This window comes from Barbatula barbatula (assembly GCF_947034865.1).
Source record: "Barbatula barbatula genome assembly, chromosome: 19".
Classification (NCBI taxonomy): Eukaryota; Metazoa; Chordata; class Actinopteri; order Cypriniformes; family Nemacheilidae; genus Barbatula; species Barbatula barbatula.
The window spans coordinates 11,951,851-11,968,717 of NC_136782.1; the positions used below are offsets into that span (position 1 = coordinate 11,951,851).

The following is a 16,867-nucleotide window of genomic DNA, read 5'->3' on the forward strand; positions in this document are numbered from 1 at the left end:
CCCTTCACCTGTTCCCCTCTTGATTTGGTCCCTTATTTAATGCCCTTGTGTCTTCTGTCTTGTGCTGGTACATTGTGGTTGTTTGGTGAGTTCATGTCTTATTAGTGTAGTTCAGTCTAGTTATTGTTAGTCTTGTCTTGTATTAGTCCATGTTCCTGGTTCATTTCATGTTATTGTTTCCATGTTTTGTCATGTTACCCCCTCGTGAGGTTTTGTTATTATTATAAAAGTCTCTGTTAACCCCTTACCCGTTGTCTGTACCTGAGTCCTCTGTCCTTATCTCACCACCCGTTATCATGACAATATAAGCTATTAAAAAGCATACACACAAATCTGCATTGAACAAGCTACCTCAAAGTCCATGAACATATAACATTTTAGTCAATCATCTGCTGTTCAATAGCAAATTGTATTTTTTTATTTCAGCAACATTTCACTCAAAAAATGATTTAAAATGTCCTTAGTTCCTTAGTCTTAACTTAAACTGAGTTGTCTCTTTCTGCAATAGCCAAAGCAGATTTTGCTTATTTTTTCTCATTGTGCTGATATCCATTCTTTATTGTGTGACAGTGCTTCATTAAAAGTATTCTAAACTTTTATTCTGCTCCTTTATCTCTGTCTCGATGAGTGCAGTCTTCGGACTTGCGTTGATATATTTCTGGTCATTTTTTCCTTTTTAATCTGCCAGTGGGAAATATAGCCACGAACCTATGATTTGCTGCCAGCTATAATAACTTGCGGGTAATGTCATAGGGAGGGTCGTTCTCGTTCTTACGAGCATGTTTGTAAACAAAAACTTGTCTTCGGAGTTGTCCTCCTACTCACTAGTTGGCGCTGTGCAGTTGTCTCGCTACCTATTGCTTACGGAAGTTTGAGAAAAGAAACATTAGCCGACCGTTGCTTTCGGAATAAACCAGGGCAAGACCGATGCATAAAGGTAAGAAGATATGCGTATTAAATCAGAGTGTTTATTGTATTTTGATCAATTAAAGGCGTGAACCCGATGAACACTTTTTTTCGTATAATATCGTGCACGTCAGCCAGCTCCTGCTAATTTCTTGTCCGGTGGATTTAGCAGCATTAGCCAGAGCACATGACTGTAAGATGTTAAATACAAGACCCAAGCAAACCGCACAATGATGTTCGTTTATGACCCAAAGCCTCTTAATCGTCTTTTAAATAGACTAGCAACAAGCTAGCAATGCTAATTTGAACAAGTCGCAAAACCTAGCCGCAGTGGTCTAATACACATGTGTGTTGCTAAACCTAGTGAACAGAAAGCGTTGTTCTGTTTTAGTGGAGCTGGTGAATGATGTTCCTGTGGCGTATAAACATGAATAACTCGGTCATATACGATACTTCTGTCTTAACAGTGCGGATGGTTTCAGTACAGTAGCATGTAAACTCATGTTCACGAACGAAGGCTCCACAAGATCAAGGATGTACGTGTTGTTGTGATTTATCAAAAGGTTTTCTCGTCTGGATAACAAGAGACAGAAGACTACAGAAAGATGTCTGACAGCGAGGAAAGTGATTTCTCTGATAATCAGAGTGAGAGGAGCAGCGAGGCTGAAGAAGTGGAAGAAAACGAGGTGAGAGACTGACATACAAAATCAGCCACCAATCACTAGGAGGTTAAAGCCCCAGTGAAATAAAAAATGACAATTCTTATTTTTTCATGAAAAATTGCAGCGTTTATAGTAAATAGCTTATCAATGTGGTTCTTTTTTAAAAATTCATGTACCCTTATGATCTTCAGTTCAAATCTGAAAATGCACTTCCGCCCTGAATTGACTATCCATCTCGTAAATTTGATGGCTTAGATGGAGCATCAGTTAACTCCTCCCCTTCGACTGTCACTCTGCTGCCAGTTTAAGTCTAAAATCAATAAACTGTCTGAATTCGCTCCTATATAGTGCCATAAATTGGGTGTCTGCCATTTTGTAGTGTTGTCCGCATTCTGAGTCAACATCTCACATCTGAACAAGTGGGCGAATTCAGTCGCAGCTAATGCAACAGCTGTTTTTACACATCCAATCAATTTTCGCAAGCCATGGCCTTTGAAATTCCTTTTCACTCAGAAATGTGTCAAAATACGGAAGTAAAAACAGGGTTCACATGGACTTTATGTGGTCTACTATTGGTTGCCTGCTACGTCACTTATTATTTCTTGTGTATCCTGTAACTAGTTAAATGTACAACAAAAATGTTGTTAAAGTGGTTGACGGTTGTTAATGTTTTGAAAATAAATGTGAATAAAAATGTTAATGCATTTTCACTTTGTTAATATTCAAAATCACATGATGCTATTGAATTTGTAAACTATTAGTGTGTATTGTATGGAATTTTGAGCTCAGGGTGTTGTTACACACCTGCCAATCACAGTTTATTTTGTATTTAGATTTTTGTCGGTAAAAAAACAACATGCATCTGAATCATTCCATTTTACAGTTACAGTTTACCTTTTAGAATGACTTTAATTGAAAGGAATAACTTTGATTTAATTTATTTCCAGGATGAGCAGGGGAGTGTGACTGGCAGCGATAAGGCGGCAGAAGAGGAAGGAGAAGACTTGGAGGATGAGGAGGAATATGACGAAGAAGAGGAAGAGGATGATGATCGGCCTAGGAAAAAGCCTCGACATGGCGGCTTCATCTTGGATGAAGCCGGTAATTCTTAAATCTATTTAACCAGTAAATGTGATATTATTTTGCATTCTTCAATATAATTGGAAAAACTGTCTTGTTTCCTCATTGACTAGATGTTGATGATGAGTATGAAGATGAAGACACCTGGGAGGATGGGGCTGAAGACATCTTAGAAAAAGGTGAGTAATGGCTAAAACCCTATTTTTGTGTAATTATAGTTTTTAATCTGTAGTTCTTATTAAATGTTTAGTTGAAGTATCAGATTTTTCACAGAGACATTGAATTGCGTTTCTGATTTTAGTGCAGATTCTTGACAACTAAGAATGTATAATTATAATTTAAGTTTTGGGAGTTGGAATGAAACCTCTGTGGTCAGGATGTGGTGTATATAAATATGCATTGTTATGAGTTAAAGGAGGCAATTAATAGCAACAAGAAACGGTGAATGAAATGTTTTATAAACTGATGCAACTGTATTCTTTAATGTGGATTCTTTATTTCTTGTGCATGCCTCCTTCAGTTAACGGTAAACCAACTCCAGATTTCTCTGTTTTTTTTCTTTCTGTCTAAATGAAGTGATTAATCCTCAGATCATTGTTCCACATTTGGTTAAAACTCATGCCCATAAACTGCACCCCTCTAACATTATGTGTCTGTGATGTTTAAAGCAAATTGTTTTGGCTAATGCTTAATTTAAAATATGAACAAGGAGCATGGATGACAAATACATTTCATTAAAAAAAGTGTAGAGTTTTAAAATACGTTTTCAGCGATACCTTGCATGCAATTTAACAAGGGGACTGTATAAAAGTGACTGCTCAAGTTAACAAATATGGTCATTTGTCTGAAAATGATCCTTTACGAAAAACCAAATAAATAAAAAATTACATCTGTTTAATGGTAGTAGTCAAGACTGCTCATTGTATTGCATCAGCTAACAGTGACATTACATCAACATCAACATCATGTAGTCTCCATCTTTGAAACATGTCGCTTGTCAAAAGCACATCAGGTGTAATTTTTATTTCTGTATTTCTTGGTCCTGTCTGTGCCCTTGCCTGCAATTGCTGTGTGTACATGAAATTGTAAAATGGCACATGTTCCTCCCACCACAATTCAACACCAAGCAGAAGAGGCCGAAGGTAAGTACTTTAACATTCTGCTGTTTTGATAAGATGGGCTTGGCGGTTAAAAGTAGCATGGAGTAGCTGTGTCTACGTGCATGCAATTTTGCAATGACAAATATGGTGTCGGTCAATGTAAGGCTTTGCTGTGGGAAAGCTCCTATAATAAGTTTGGGCAGAATTCTGTCATCATTTACTCACCCTCTTGACAAACCTGTATGACTCTTTCCTACACAGAACACAAAATAAGAGATTTTGAAGAATGTTGGTAACTGGCACCCAATTACTTGCGTTGGTTTTGTGTCCATACAATAGAAGTGAATGGGGGCCAGTGCTATCCGGGTACCAACTTTCATTAAATTATCTTTAGTGTTCTGCATGAGAAAGTAAGTCATAAAGTTTGAAATGACAAGAGGGTGAGTAAATTATGACAGAACCAAGTACTGCACAACCGTTTGTTTAATCCAAAAGGCATTTTTTCAGGTCAAGCCTAATGAGATTAGTTTCTTCCAGATGAATTCAATTAATATATTTGTTCAAGCCTTTATGTGAATAGTGTTGTATTTTTTAACAATGTCATTTGTTCTTTTCAATCCTTGTGATTCAATTGTATTTTTCTGTTTGTTAGTGTCCAACCTTGACCACGTAGCATTGGATGAAGATATCTCTGGTTCCCGTAGGTTGCAGAATCTCTGGAGGTGTGACGGCTACACTATACAAACTTTCCTGTGCTTAAATTTCACAAATAAAAGATTGTGGTAAAAACCTGTTTTTTTTCGCTGCAACCTTTTTAGGGACTCACGAGAGGAGGCTCTGGGAGAGTACTACATGAGAAAATATGCCAAATCATCTGGAGGGGAACAGTAAGTAAACAAAGTTCAGACACTGTGAAAAAGAATGTGTTAAAGCCATATTCACATGTTAGATTTAAAGGAATGTTGGTACGCGGTTAATGTTCCGCTCAAAGTGCTTCCAGAGAACAGGCAGGTTTATTTTAAGGTTCAATTGTTTCTTCTTTTGTTTACACCAGTATTTATGGCGTCTCCGAGGATCTCTCTGATGACATCACCCAGCAGCAATTGCTTCCTGGAGTCAAGTATGTAAATGTTGCATTTATAGTTTTTTAGAAAGAAACATAAATAATTGAATCTTTATAAAAAGGGCTTATGTTAATGAAATATATTTTACAGGGATCCTAATCTGTGGACTGTTAAGTGTAAGGTTAGTACTGAAGATTCCTAACACTAGGCTCATTGATGATGTTATGATGTGGCTTTATGAGTAAGGTTTAATCGTATTATTTAATTTTTTAGATCGGCGAGGAGAGAGCAACCGCCATCGCCCTTATGCGCAAATTCATTGCTTATCAATGCACGGACACCGTAGGTTTTCCATTGCGTTATCTGTTTGTAATGTTCGAGACAATATAACTGTCATGATTGAATTTCACCTTAAAATGGCTCTGTCTCTCTCCCCAGCCTCTTCAAATCAAATCTGTGGTGGCTCCCGAACACGTCAAGGGTTATATCTATGTGGAGGCATACAAACAGACTCATGTCAAGGCTGCCATCGAGGGGGTCGGTAATCTGCGCATGGGTTTCTGGAACCAGCAAATGGTCCCTATCAAAGAGATGACAGATGTTTTGAAAGTGGTTAAGGAAGTCACGAATCTTAAACCCAAGTCTTGGGTTCGTCTCAAACGAGGTCTTTACAAAGATGACATTGCCCAGGTGGGGATTTCGGCGATGACTTATTCTTTGCCTTTGTACACATACACAGATTTGGATTTGTCTAAAAGCATTGTCACATGTTTAATAATTTTTCCTTTGGCAGGTGGACTATGTTGAACCGAGTCAGAATACAATCTCGCTAAAAATGATACCTCGTATTGATTTGGACCGCATCAAAGCAAGGATGAGCATGGTAGGGTACACCTCTACTGTGTCAACTCATCATAATATACAGCACAAGCAAGATATAACCGATCTGGTAACATGACCCTGTCCTTTTCATTGGTTTTATAGAAAGACTGGTTTGCTAAAAGAAAGAAGTTTAAAAGACCATCTCAGAGGCTTTTCGATGCTGATAAGATCAGGTAAAGTTAATCGTGAGTCTTATATCGTAACCTCTCAACATACATCTACCCAGTTGTGTCAACACGTTTCCGCTCTGCTCTATAGGTCTCTTGGTGGTGAGGTCAGCCATGACGGTGACTTTATGATCTTTGAAGGCAACCGCTATAGCCGCAAAGGGTTCTTGTTTAAAAGCTTTGCCATGTCAGCTGTAGTAAGTACCCACACAAATGATTGAGATCCATTTGTTCGTTGTTTCTTATTAACACATCATTTGTCTGGTTTTATCTTATCTGCAGATCACAGAAGGTGTCAAGCCTACACTTTCAGAACTGGAGAAGTTTGAGGACCAACCAGAGGGTATCGACCTTGAAGTAGTCACAGAGACCACAGGTACCACAAGCTGTTTTGTAAGTTAGTGTAGATTTTAAAGATTTTTAAATTGAATATGTGTTTTTGGATGCCAGGTAAAGAACGTGAACACAACCTCCAGTCAGGTGATAACGTGGAAGTGTGTGAGGGAGAGTTGATCAACCTTCAGGGAAAAATCTTGAGTGTGGATGGCAACAAGATTACCATCATGCCTAAACATGAGGACCTCAAGGTGAGCACACGTTTACATAGTACATCAGTCTTTTTATGCCATTTCACCTTCACAGTCTTGTACGATATCTCACCATCTCTGTTTTGATTTTAGGATCCTCTCGAGTTTCCAGCTCATGAATTAAGAAAGTACTTTCGTATGGGCGACCATGTGAAAGTAATCGCCGGTCGTTTTGAAGGTGACACGGGCCTCATAGTCCGTGTGGAGGAGAACTTTGTAATTCTTTTCTCGGACCTTACCATGCATGAGGTACATTAACTATCAAATGATACTGTTGAATCATGCATAAGTTTTGGTGCCCTGACTATAAACATGTTTTTTTCTTCAGTTGAAAGTCTTGCCCAGGGACCTGCAGCTGTGTTCTGAGACGGCCTCGGGTGTGGATGCAGGTGGGCAGCATGAGTGGGGAGAGCTGGTACAGTTAGACCCTCAAACTGTGGGAGTCATTGTCAGGCTAGAGAGAGAGACCTTCCAGGTACAGTCTCAATGAAAAGTAGTGAGATACTTTGGAGTTTTTCCTAAGCGTTTGTACACTTTTACTAGACTTTTAGCTTTTTTGTTTGTAGGTTCTTAACATGCACGGTAAGGTTTTAACAGTGCGGCATCAGGCTGTAAACAGGCGGAAGGACAACCGCTTCGCCGTCGCTCTCGACTCGGAGCAAAACAACATTCACGTTAAGGATATTGTCAAAGTCATCGATGGGCCACACTCGGTAAATAAGTCATTATTCATTGGTTGTGATGTGTTAAAGGTACAGTTGACCCAAAAATGAAAATTCTGGCTTCATTTACTCACCCTCGAGATGCTCAAATCTGTAAAAATGATGAACACAGAGAAAGATGTTTGGAAGAATGCTTGTAAGCTAACAGTTCTCAGCCACCATTGACTACCATAGTAGGAAAAATGACAACGGTAGTCAAAAGTGTCCCAGAACGGTTTGCTTTCCTATATTCTTCAAAACATAATCTTCTGTGTTCAACAGAACAAAGAAATTTATAAAGACATTTTACATACTATGGTGGCCAAGAACTGTTTGGTTACAAGTATTCTTTCAAATATCTTTCTCTGTGTTCATCAGAACAAAGACATTTATACAGATTTGGAACATCTCAAGGGTGAGTAAATGATGACAGAATTTTCATTTTGGGTGAGCTATTCTTATAACAGGATTGTATTGGCTTAAACCAATCTGCTAATGTGTTCTCTGTTTGTTAGGGCCGTGAAGGTGAAATCCGCCATCTCTTCAGAGGCTTTGCTTTTCTGCACTGTAAGAAACTGGTTGAGAATGGAGGCATGTTTGTTTGTAAGACACGCCACCTCGTTCTGGCTGGAGGCTCAAAGGTGAGTTCAACATCTGGTGCCAAAGCTTATTGTTACAACTTCTTGATCTTCAAATGTACCCATCGTTTTCCCAAAGCCAAGAGATGTGACCAATTTCACAGTGGGAGGCTTTGCTCCCATGAGCCCACGGATCAGCAGTCCAATTCACCCAGGAGGAGGAGGAGGAGGTGAGTGAGGGACTGCCAATTTAGTCTGTCTGGTAGTATATGATCTTTTATCAGTTTTCAGGTATTGAATTTCAGTATACATGTAAGGACCAAACCAATTGATTCTCATCATGGTCTCTTCTGCAGGTCAGCAGCAAAGGGGAGGTGGTGGTGGCGGTGGCGGCATGGGCCGAGGCAGAGGACGACGAGACAATGATTTGATTGGGCAGACTGTCCGTATATCCCAGGGACCATACAAAGGTAGGTTGGAGGGGTTGACTTGTTTGCACATGCGTGGACTCCCATAAATTAAAAATCACATGAATGGATGTGCAAAAGTTTAACTTTAGCTTATCCGTTACTTTTGTCTTCACAGGCTATATTGGAGTGGTGAAGGATGCCACAGAATCGACAGCTAGGGTAGAGCTCCATTCAACATGCCAGACCATCTCTGTGGACCGTCAGCGTCTGACAACTGTGTATGTTATCTTGTCAGCTTTCTGTAGAATTTTAACATTCCCTAGCACGTTTGTTTATTGGACCTTTACCACCAGCATTTCTGATCATAATTGCAAAACTTTCACAGCCCCGAGAACATTTTGATTTATAAACATCAAAATATTTGATGATTCCAATAGAACAGAGCCTCTGCTTTAGAACATAATATAATTTTTTTTATCAACACTTGAAAGTAAGTATGTTTAAAAAGGTTTTTTATCAAGATCAGATTCAGGAGGTTGATCAAAATGTATATTATTCTCTTATTATTGGATCTGTTATGCACCCCATTGTATAATAGTTATAACAAACCCCAAAAATGTAATTGCAATGGAGGCGTTTTGACAAATGACAATGTCAATGGGAAGAGTTTTGGGAACGGTTTCCCCAAATATGCAAATTCGGTCATTTACTTACCCTCAAATTTCTTTAAATCTGTATACAGTTCTTTGTTCTGTAAAACACAAAAGAAGATATTTTGACTACCATTGTCATTTTTCCTACTATGGTAGCCAATGGTGGCCAAGAACTGTTTGGTTGCAAGCATTCTTCCAAATATCTTTCTCTGTGTTCATCAGAAAGCACTTTTAAACTTAACTGTCCCTTTAAGGTGCTTAACTGTGTTTTACTTCATGCCTTAGATTTCCTCACAAAGACCAAAAAAGTGTAATCTGTACAAATGATTAATAGCGAGAAGGAGAATTGGAAAGTTCTGGCTCTACACTATCTGTGCTTTTTTATTTATGGTGGTGTAATGTGTGTTTAACTGATCATGATATGACTTTAGTGTGAACTCTGAATGACAGGACAATGTTGGGACTGCTAAAAACTTTTCAAGAAAATTTTAGTGCTGGCAAATATTTGCGTGTTATGGCACGTAACACTGAGATAATACATTTAGGCATGTTTGCTTTTCTGACATGACTGCCTCATAAAACAAGTTTATAACTAGTTAACTGCTTGTGCTTTCATATCTGTTTTCTTTTTGCTATTAATCAGAGGTGCCAAGCGACATGGAGGAATGACTTCCACCCATGGACGAACCCCAATGTATGGCTCTCAGACACCCATGTATGGAACTGGCTCTCGTACTCCAATGTATGGCAGTCAGACGCCCCTCCACGATGGTAAGAAATTCAGATTTATTTTAGGGATGGAAATTCTTGTCCCAGACATTGTTATGGTTGAAAATTCAAACCCCACCTATAAAAGTTTGCATACTTCTCACGGACAGCAAATTACATTTTTCAGAATAGTGATATACTGCAGTTATAGTGATTATCTCTTTACCCGGGAGTTGCTTTTTTTTCCACTTGTTTTGAGCGTGAGTTATAAATCATTGCAATTTGCAAACCAGAGCACTGAATCTTGTGCCACATAATTCATTGTAAACAGACAGCACCAGCAGTTTTCTTGCCTTTAGACTTTGATATTAAGAAGTCTGATCTGAGAAACTGCTCGCATTATATTATAAATGCATGTTTTATATACAGTTAAACAACAAATTGATTAAAAAAAGAATGCAAAAATATTAACTCCATTACAATATTTGATGAACAACATTTTTCTTATGACCTCTGTTTAGCTTAAATAACTGAACTTGATCCGTTTACAGGAAGCCGTACACCTCATTATGGCTCTCAGACTCCTTTGCATGATGGGAGTAGGACACCAGGTCAGAGTGGTGCATGGGACCCCAGCAATCCAAACACACCATCACGGTAAGAAGGCGAGAGATAATTTTACAATCCTTTCGTCAATTAATATCATGTACATTCACGGTAACATTTCGCCTTCGTTTTTCAGGGCTGATGATGATTTCGAGTTTAGCTATGATGATGAGCCCTCGCCATCTCCTCAGGGTTATGGTGGGACCCCCAACCCTCAGACTCCTGGTTACCCAGAAGTGCCCTCCCCACAGGTTAACCCCCAGTACAACCCGCAGACTCCTGGAACTCCTGCCATGTGAGTGATCATTCATATACTTGTGTGGATCTTTTCTGTATCGTTTCTTAACGCGTGTCCGCACCTTAGGTACAACACAGACCAGTACTCCCCGTACGCAGCACCATCTCCGCAGGGTTCTTACCAGCCCAGTCCCAGCCCACAGAGCTACCACCAAGTGGCCCCAAGTCCTGTGGGATACCAAAACACGCACTCTCCTGCCAGTTACCACCCCACCCCATCACCTATGGCCTACCAGGTACACATTTGGTAACTGTATGGAAAACATAGATGACCGGTTTTCCTTTTTTTAGCAGTGAAAGTTTATATTTGCAAGTAATTTTAATATACTGTGCATTACTTATGTATTGCAAAATGTAGCTTAATTAAGCAATACATGGTCAATATAAACATGTCAATATAGACATTTACTAAACAGCTTTAGGTGTGTTATAGCAGAAACTGAATTAAATCATAAGGAATTGTTTTAACAATACACATGATATTCAGGCCAGTCCGAGCCCCAGCCCGGTAGGTTACAGTCCAATGACCCCTGGAGCTCCATCTCCAGGAGGATACAACCCTCACACCCCTGGATCTAACATCGACCAATCTTCCAATGACTGGGTCACCACAGACATCATGGTGCGAGTTAAAGACACCTTCTTGGATGGAGGCATCATGAATCAGACTGGTGTCATCCGCAGCGTTACTGTAAGTAGTTTGGTGTGTGAGTTTTAGTTTGAAAAATGTTTTTCAGGTCAAACTTATGGCAGTTTATTACCAGTTTACTCCTTCTACAAGAGTTTACACAACATTAAGTTCAGTAACTAAATCAATCCTCTAATGCGTCTGCTTGTACAGATGCCCGGGGCTGGATTTAGGTTTGTGTGGCGAAGCAGAGCAGAATACATATGCTCATGTGTATATTTCTCATGTGGATTTTTTTTTTGTTAATTGGTTTCACTAAATATTCAATTCCTTTTCATGAAGAGAAATTGTTTTGTTTTGAACCAGGGCGGAATGTGCTCGGTTTACCTTCAGGACACAGATAAGGTGGTTAGCATTTCAAGTGAACATTTGGAACCTGTTACTCCAACCAAAAACAATAAGGTACTGTTAATTTTTTTTAATGCTGGAGTTATGAATGCATGTGCTTAGCTTCAGGTAGTTCACAGCAGAGTGATATCTTTATCAAGTCTTGTCTCGTATGACTGACTGTCTTATGCAAAACATACAGGACATTTGATTCAGCGGTGTTTTCCACAAAATAGAAGTAACATGTTTAATCAGGTTTTTTAAAGATGCAGCTTTAATGTAGTTCACTTCAGAAAAAATCATCTGCTAAATGAATAAATGTGATTGTGTGCTCCTCAGGTGAAAGTGATTCTGGGAGAAGACCGGGAAGCCACAGGAGTCCTGCTCAGTATCGACGGAGAAGACGGCATTGTTCGAATGGAGCTGGACGAGCAGCTGAAGATTCTCAATCTCCGCTTCCTTGGAAAGTTGGAAGTTTGAAGAACCACACTCATATTGAACACCTTTTAATACTCAAAAGCAGATGCTAAGATTCAACTATCATTTACCAAGGGTTGTTTTTTTTTTAGTTTCATCATCTACATTGTGAAGTAGCTGGTCTTTTTTTTATTAGTGTACGCAGTTTTTAGTGAATGGTCTGTTTTCTGTTTCTCCTGTGTTGTAGAAACATTTTGGCAAACTGATTCCGTGTCAAATAAAATGTGAGCTGGGAGTTCTTTAATCAATCCATTGTGAGTGCTTGCATGATGTTTAATAGCCTGCACGGCTGTTCATTTATACCTCTTATTGCCTGCCGATATTTGGCACGTTGATTCACATTTATCACTTGTGATTTTTAATGCTCCGCTGAGGAGTTTGATCGCCAGCGGATGAGAAACTTTGTGCCACTAAAATGTATTTCACATCACGACACGTTTAATGTCAATGAAAATGGTGTGTATGAAAAATTAATTAAATGCCCTTCATTCCTATCTGATCTGAGATTGTTTTAATGATTATATTGAGAAGAAATCCAAAGGCTGAATTTTTTAGGTGTAATGTAGCTTGTTTATTAAAAAAGGGATGAAAACAAGAAAGATATGTATTCAGACACACCTAAGACTGACCTAAGCGTCTGACCCCTTGTCTGGAATGGCTCTAGTTGCAAGGATCATGGGGTTGCTCATAGTTAATTGGAAAGTAAAAGATGCTTTCGTTTTTTGGACAGGGATGTCCTGAACTGTGAAGCCACACGCTGGTATTGAACAACTGCTTTTGCACTCGTTTATGGCATCCAAGTGTTTGGTTTCTGAAGAGATTTATCTTCAGTTGGACCCACACTTGACGACCCTAAAAAATAAACATGTTTTATACTTTTGAATTTAGAATTTTTTGGATATTGGTTTATTAAAAAAAACTACCTTCTTGTCCGACACACACTGCAAGTCGTAATTCCGCCCAAACAGTGGTTCCAGGACACTACTTATGTCGTCATACTGCCGATAACATACAGTAAGAGAGCTGTTAGTGAAGTTTTGCTTGATGTATCACATTTGGGATTATGACTCGTAGCCAATACTATAAACTCACTTTATACGACACGTCACAGGATGTTTCAATTCCAGAAGTTTTTAAGACACTGAAAATGCAAAATGAATAAGCTCACCGTAAACTGATGTCAGTGGATTTCTTCTGAAAATGTTGACCACTGGGTAACTCACCTATCGATGTCATAGAGTTTCCGAAGCTTTATTGCACTCTGGAAGTAATGAACCGGTGAGCCCATAGTTTCATCACAACCTGCACAAGTCCCGTGTTTAATCCACTCTTCCTTCCTATTAAAACCACATAAATGAGCCAGACCCATATACACACACAGAGATTGTGGAATTCCATTTAAACGGGAAAGCAAGAGTTTCAAATGCTGCCTATAAAAATGAAAAACGTACTTGCGATTGCATTAATTCTAAATTCTAATTCTAACCCCACACCTAATCCGAATCCCTCCACTAACAACCTAATCCTCACTCTTACCACTGTTTGAAGGTGGGGTGCAAAATCTGTCAGGGATGCATTTCTCGGCATTACAGGTGTCCCACTACCCTGTCTCTATCCAATAATTTCCTGTCTGTTCAGACCTTTAAGGCAAAAAGCTTAATGACGTATGCGGCAGAAAGATGTGACCTCTGGTCTGTGCTAAAAATTTAAAGAGACAGTTCGCCTAAAATGGATAAAAACTATTGAAATGATGCTATGAAATGTTATGACAATCACAATACTTCTGATGCAAGGTTTTTGTGTTGTTTTTACAACTTTCCGCCATCCCATACCCTCTGCAGTTCCCCACGACATAACCCCGGCCGAAAAATCTCACTCCAAGCTGAACTCAAACGTTGGCAGCCCTGTGGAAGTGTTTTTGTCATCGTAAACGCCTACACCTTTCATAACAATGCAACATTAAAATATAAGTACAAATTAAACAAAACTCAAGCTTTTAAAGCAAAACGCTTTTTAAAAAGTTCAGGGGTTGGCCAAAATAATGCAAACACCACAGAGAGAGTTGTTAAGGCTGGTGAAATGTTGTTGCCATTCGTCTATCAGAACAATTTTTAGTTGCTTCCGAGAAGTAGAAGCAGGAAAGACAAGCTAAAATGTCCATAAAACCCTTTTGGAAATCTGCCAAAAAAACGTGTAACGCAACTTATTCTGGCACAGCGTTTGTTTTGGCATACAGCCTAGACATTATAAAGCAACAAATATTCTCACAGTGACCTAAACCAAAAATATGAATCCCAATTACAGTTGTTAAAAAAAAATTTTGCCCCTGTTTTGGTGCACTTTATGGCTGTCAAACTATGTTGATCATGTTCATACGTTATGTAAGGAACTATACCTGTAGTTAACCCAAACCTTGAGATCAGAGTTGCCAACAGTAATAACAAAAACAGCCCAAAAGAGCTGGCTTTAAGAGACAGTCTAGCGGCATTTGCAACTGCCACATCATTTGATGTTATGCATTTATTTTTGGGCCACTGTATATACTTTCTGATACGATCTTTCCTTAATAATAATCTACCCTACCTAGTGCATTCATGTAAATGCATGTTTGTTGGCTGCAAGATAATATAATAAATGTATGCAAACAGGTGATATTTACCAGAAGATGAAGTAGTTCTTAGCTTTCACTAGTGAAGGCCACAGCTGAGAAAGTTCAGGTTCAATGTCCTGAGTTCATCACAAAAGGTCTCATTATTATTTTATAGCCTCTAGGGAGATCAAACCAGCAGCGGACTGAAATATTCTTACCTGCAGATGGGAATGAAATATCGGCCAGCAGTCACAGCAGTGACCAGTATGTTCAGGCCTACGAGACAATATTGCATTTTTAAATGAAATTTTGGTCCTGATGAATAGAAGTTCAATATTCACAATCTAAAAACAGAAACGATAATAAAATAATTTCATTCCAAATGTTTGTGTATGAGAGTTCTTTTTTTGAGAGGACAGGAAGTGACAGAGGGCAGGAGAGGAGGGGAGGAGAGAGGGCAGCAGGACCAGGAGAGGACCAGAAGCCAGACGACTCTTGTTAAAGGAGTCATATGATTTAAGGTTAAAAATGCTGTATTTTTCCCATACCGTGCATGTTTTTTCGCCTCTTTGAATTGCACAGACCTTTTACAAAGCTCATCGCTCCGAAATGCGAGGTGTGCTATGATTGGCCAGTTAACCAGTGTGAACTGATTGGTCGAATACTGCAAGCCCCATAGGTAAAATGGTTTTTACTGAGGATTTCAAATATTCAGAGCATCAGGAAACAGATTGTTTTTCTTACCATAAGCCATGGATAGTCCAGTTTTGAACAGTCTGTGGTATTTTGCAAATATTTGTATTATTAAGGCTCTGTGGAGAACATAAACATAATAGCATAAATGTTTACAAAATGTTAGATTTTTAGCATGCAGAAATCACTTATAGTAGCCTACATAAAATTGCACCTAAAATACCACAGATTACAATGGTAAAATTTATTTTTCACAGATATCAACAAGCTACACATCTTGTATTAACATAACAAGCACAGTTTTAAAAAACAAACTATAAAGACATACTATGCAGAAACTTCCAGGCCATTGGAGAGTGAGAAGCATACAGGTCCAGTTACATGAGCTGAAAACAGAAATATGAAAATATGCAAATAAAATAAAGAAGTTGTGTTTTATTACTTACTCTCGTTCTTACTTTTTCAAGTGTTGGTACTGATTACACGTTTGGATATCAAAGTAAAGCAGTTCCACATACAAATTTTATTATTAAACATTTATTTGTTCATTGCATTATATGATAGATAAATTGCAAATATACCGCACTCTGTTTCCTATAAAATGTTTGTTTGAACTATTAAGAACTACTTACTGCTTTGACGCCTTTTCAGAACATTGGCCTCCATCATACGTGAAGACCCAACCAGAAAACAGAACAGCCGTGAATGCCCAGACGATACCTTTGTCTGCAATAAGACACTTGATAAATCCACTCCTTTCTTACAAAAATTGAATGTGGTAACACAATTGATCAAACTTAAAAACGAGTTTTGTATGACATTTTTGTTTTCTATTTAAAAAATATACACTGTTATCATGCTATGTTGGCAGCCACTGTAAATATTAGATAGTACTTACAACAGATCATGTTGATCTTGCCGTATAGAAAGCTTCACACAGAATGTCAGTTCAGTTTTCCCTTGTGAAATGCAGAAATGAAATAAACCGCAGTCAGGTGAAGGTCTATCTTCAGACTTCAGTCAAAGAAGTGAAACAACAATATTTTCAGACATGTCCCTTAAACCAGAACAGAATGACAAAACGTTTTTCAAACGGAAAGGTGGTGCGGTTGAACTATGGCAGCTGAGAAGGACATTCTTTGTGTTATTTTTGAAGAATTTTCAGAGCATGATGAAATCGGTATAAATACGTGTTGAATAGTGCAAAATACATCTCTTCTGATATACATCTCTTCTAATATATCTAATATTCTTGACACACCCACTAAACAAGAGAAAACTTCTCTCGAACCCCGTTGCACACCGTTTCAAGTTGAGCTTCAACATGCCCCAGGGGTTCTGTCAATTTATGCTACCCGTCGAATTTTGCTATTCTGTGAAAAATGTTGACAGAAACAGTCCGTTGTGTCTAAAATGAAAGTAAACATTAGGATATATTTATTTAACGTCAGTCTGTTTATTTAATTCATACAGTGAAGAAGCAGTGTTTCAATTCTACATTATTCAGATTCTTTGTCAAAATGCTAGTTAAATAGACAAAATCAAATGGTGAAATAAGATTCAGTTAACCCCTACTTTGGCTTAAATAGTCTGTCATTCTTTCTTTCTTTTGAAGTGGACCACCGTATCCCTATACACTTGCCCACCAGCCGAGACTAGGCAGCAAAAAAACTAAACTTATAGTCCGTTGG

General features: G+C 38.6%; 2 protein-coding genes across 6 annotated transcripts; one reads left to right on the plus strand and one right to left on the minus strand.

Moving 5' to 3' along the window:
* The first annotated feature begins 819 nt into the window (after positions 1-819).
* Positions 820-12,484, plus strand: supt5h (SPT5 homolog, DSIF elongation factor subunit). 5 transcript variants are annotated; one of them, XM_079481574.1, is made up of 30 exons: positions 828-937; positions 1,470-1,592; positions 2,516-2,669; positions 2,762-2,827; positions 3,776-3,790; positions 4,401-4,470; positions 4,567-4,635; positions 4,803-4,868; positions 4,963-4,993; positions 5,086-5,154; positions 5,251-5,502; positions 5,606-5,695; positions 5,797-5,867; positions 5,953-6,058; positions 6,144-6,237; positions 6,312-6,448; positions 6,542-6,697; positions 6,777-6,923; positions 7,015-7,161; positions 7,665-7,790; positions 7,867-7,957; positions 8,084-8,197; positions 8,313-8,415; positions 9,434-9,561; positions 10,050-10,155; positions 10,241-10,399; positions 10,469-10,637; positions 10,889-11,092; positions 11,396-11,491; positions 11,756-12,481. In XM_079481574.1, the coding sequence occupies exons 2-30, from the start codon at positions 1,512-1,514 to the stop codon at positions 11,894-11,896; spliced, it is 3,258 nt and encodes a 1,085-aa protein (XP_079337700.1). In that variant the 5' UTR covers positions 828-937; positions 1,470-1,511; the 3' UTR covers positions 11,897-12,481. The 5 variants fall into 5 exon arrangements, with proteins under 5 accessions (XP_079337703.1, XP_079337700.1, XP_079337702.1 ...); XM_079481576.1 differs by having other exon boundaries at positions 3,779-3,790; XM_079481575.1 differs by having other exon boundaries at positions 860-937; positions 1,374-1,592.
* rnaset2l (ribonuclease T2, like) lies at positions 12,391-16,185 on the minus strand. Its single transcript, XM_079481579.1, has 10 exons — positions 16,075-16,185; positions 15,809-15,902; positions 15,505-15,562; positions 15,228-15,295; positions 14,702-14,759; positions 14,553-14,620; positions 13,117-13,230; positions 12,986-13,034; positions 12,817-12,891; positions 12,391-12,745 (listed from the first exon to the last, which is right to left on the minus strand). Exons 1-10 carry the CDS (start codon positions 16,082-16,084, stop codon positions 12,554-12,556), a joined length of 786 nt encoding a protein of 261 aa, XP_079337705.1. The 5' UTR covers positions 16,085-16,185; the 3' UTR covers positions 12,391-12,553.
* Between the last annotated feature and the right edge of the window lie 682 nt (positions 16,186-16,867).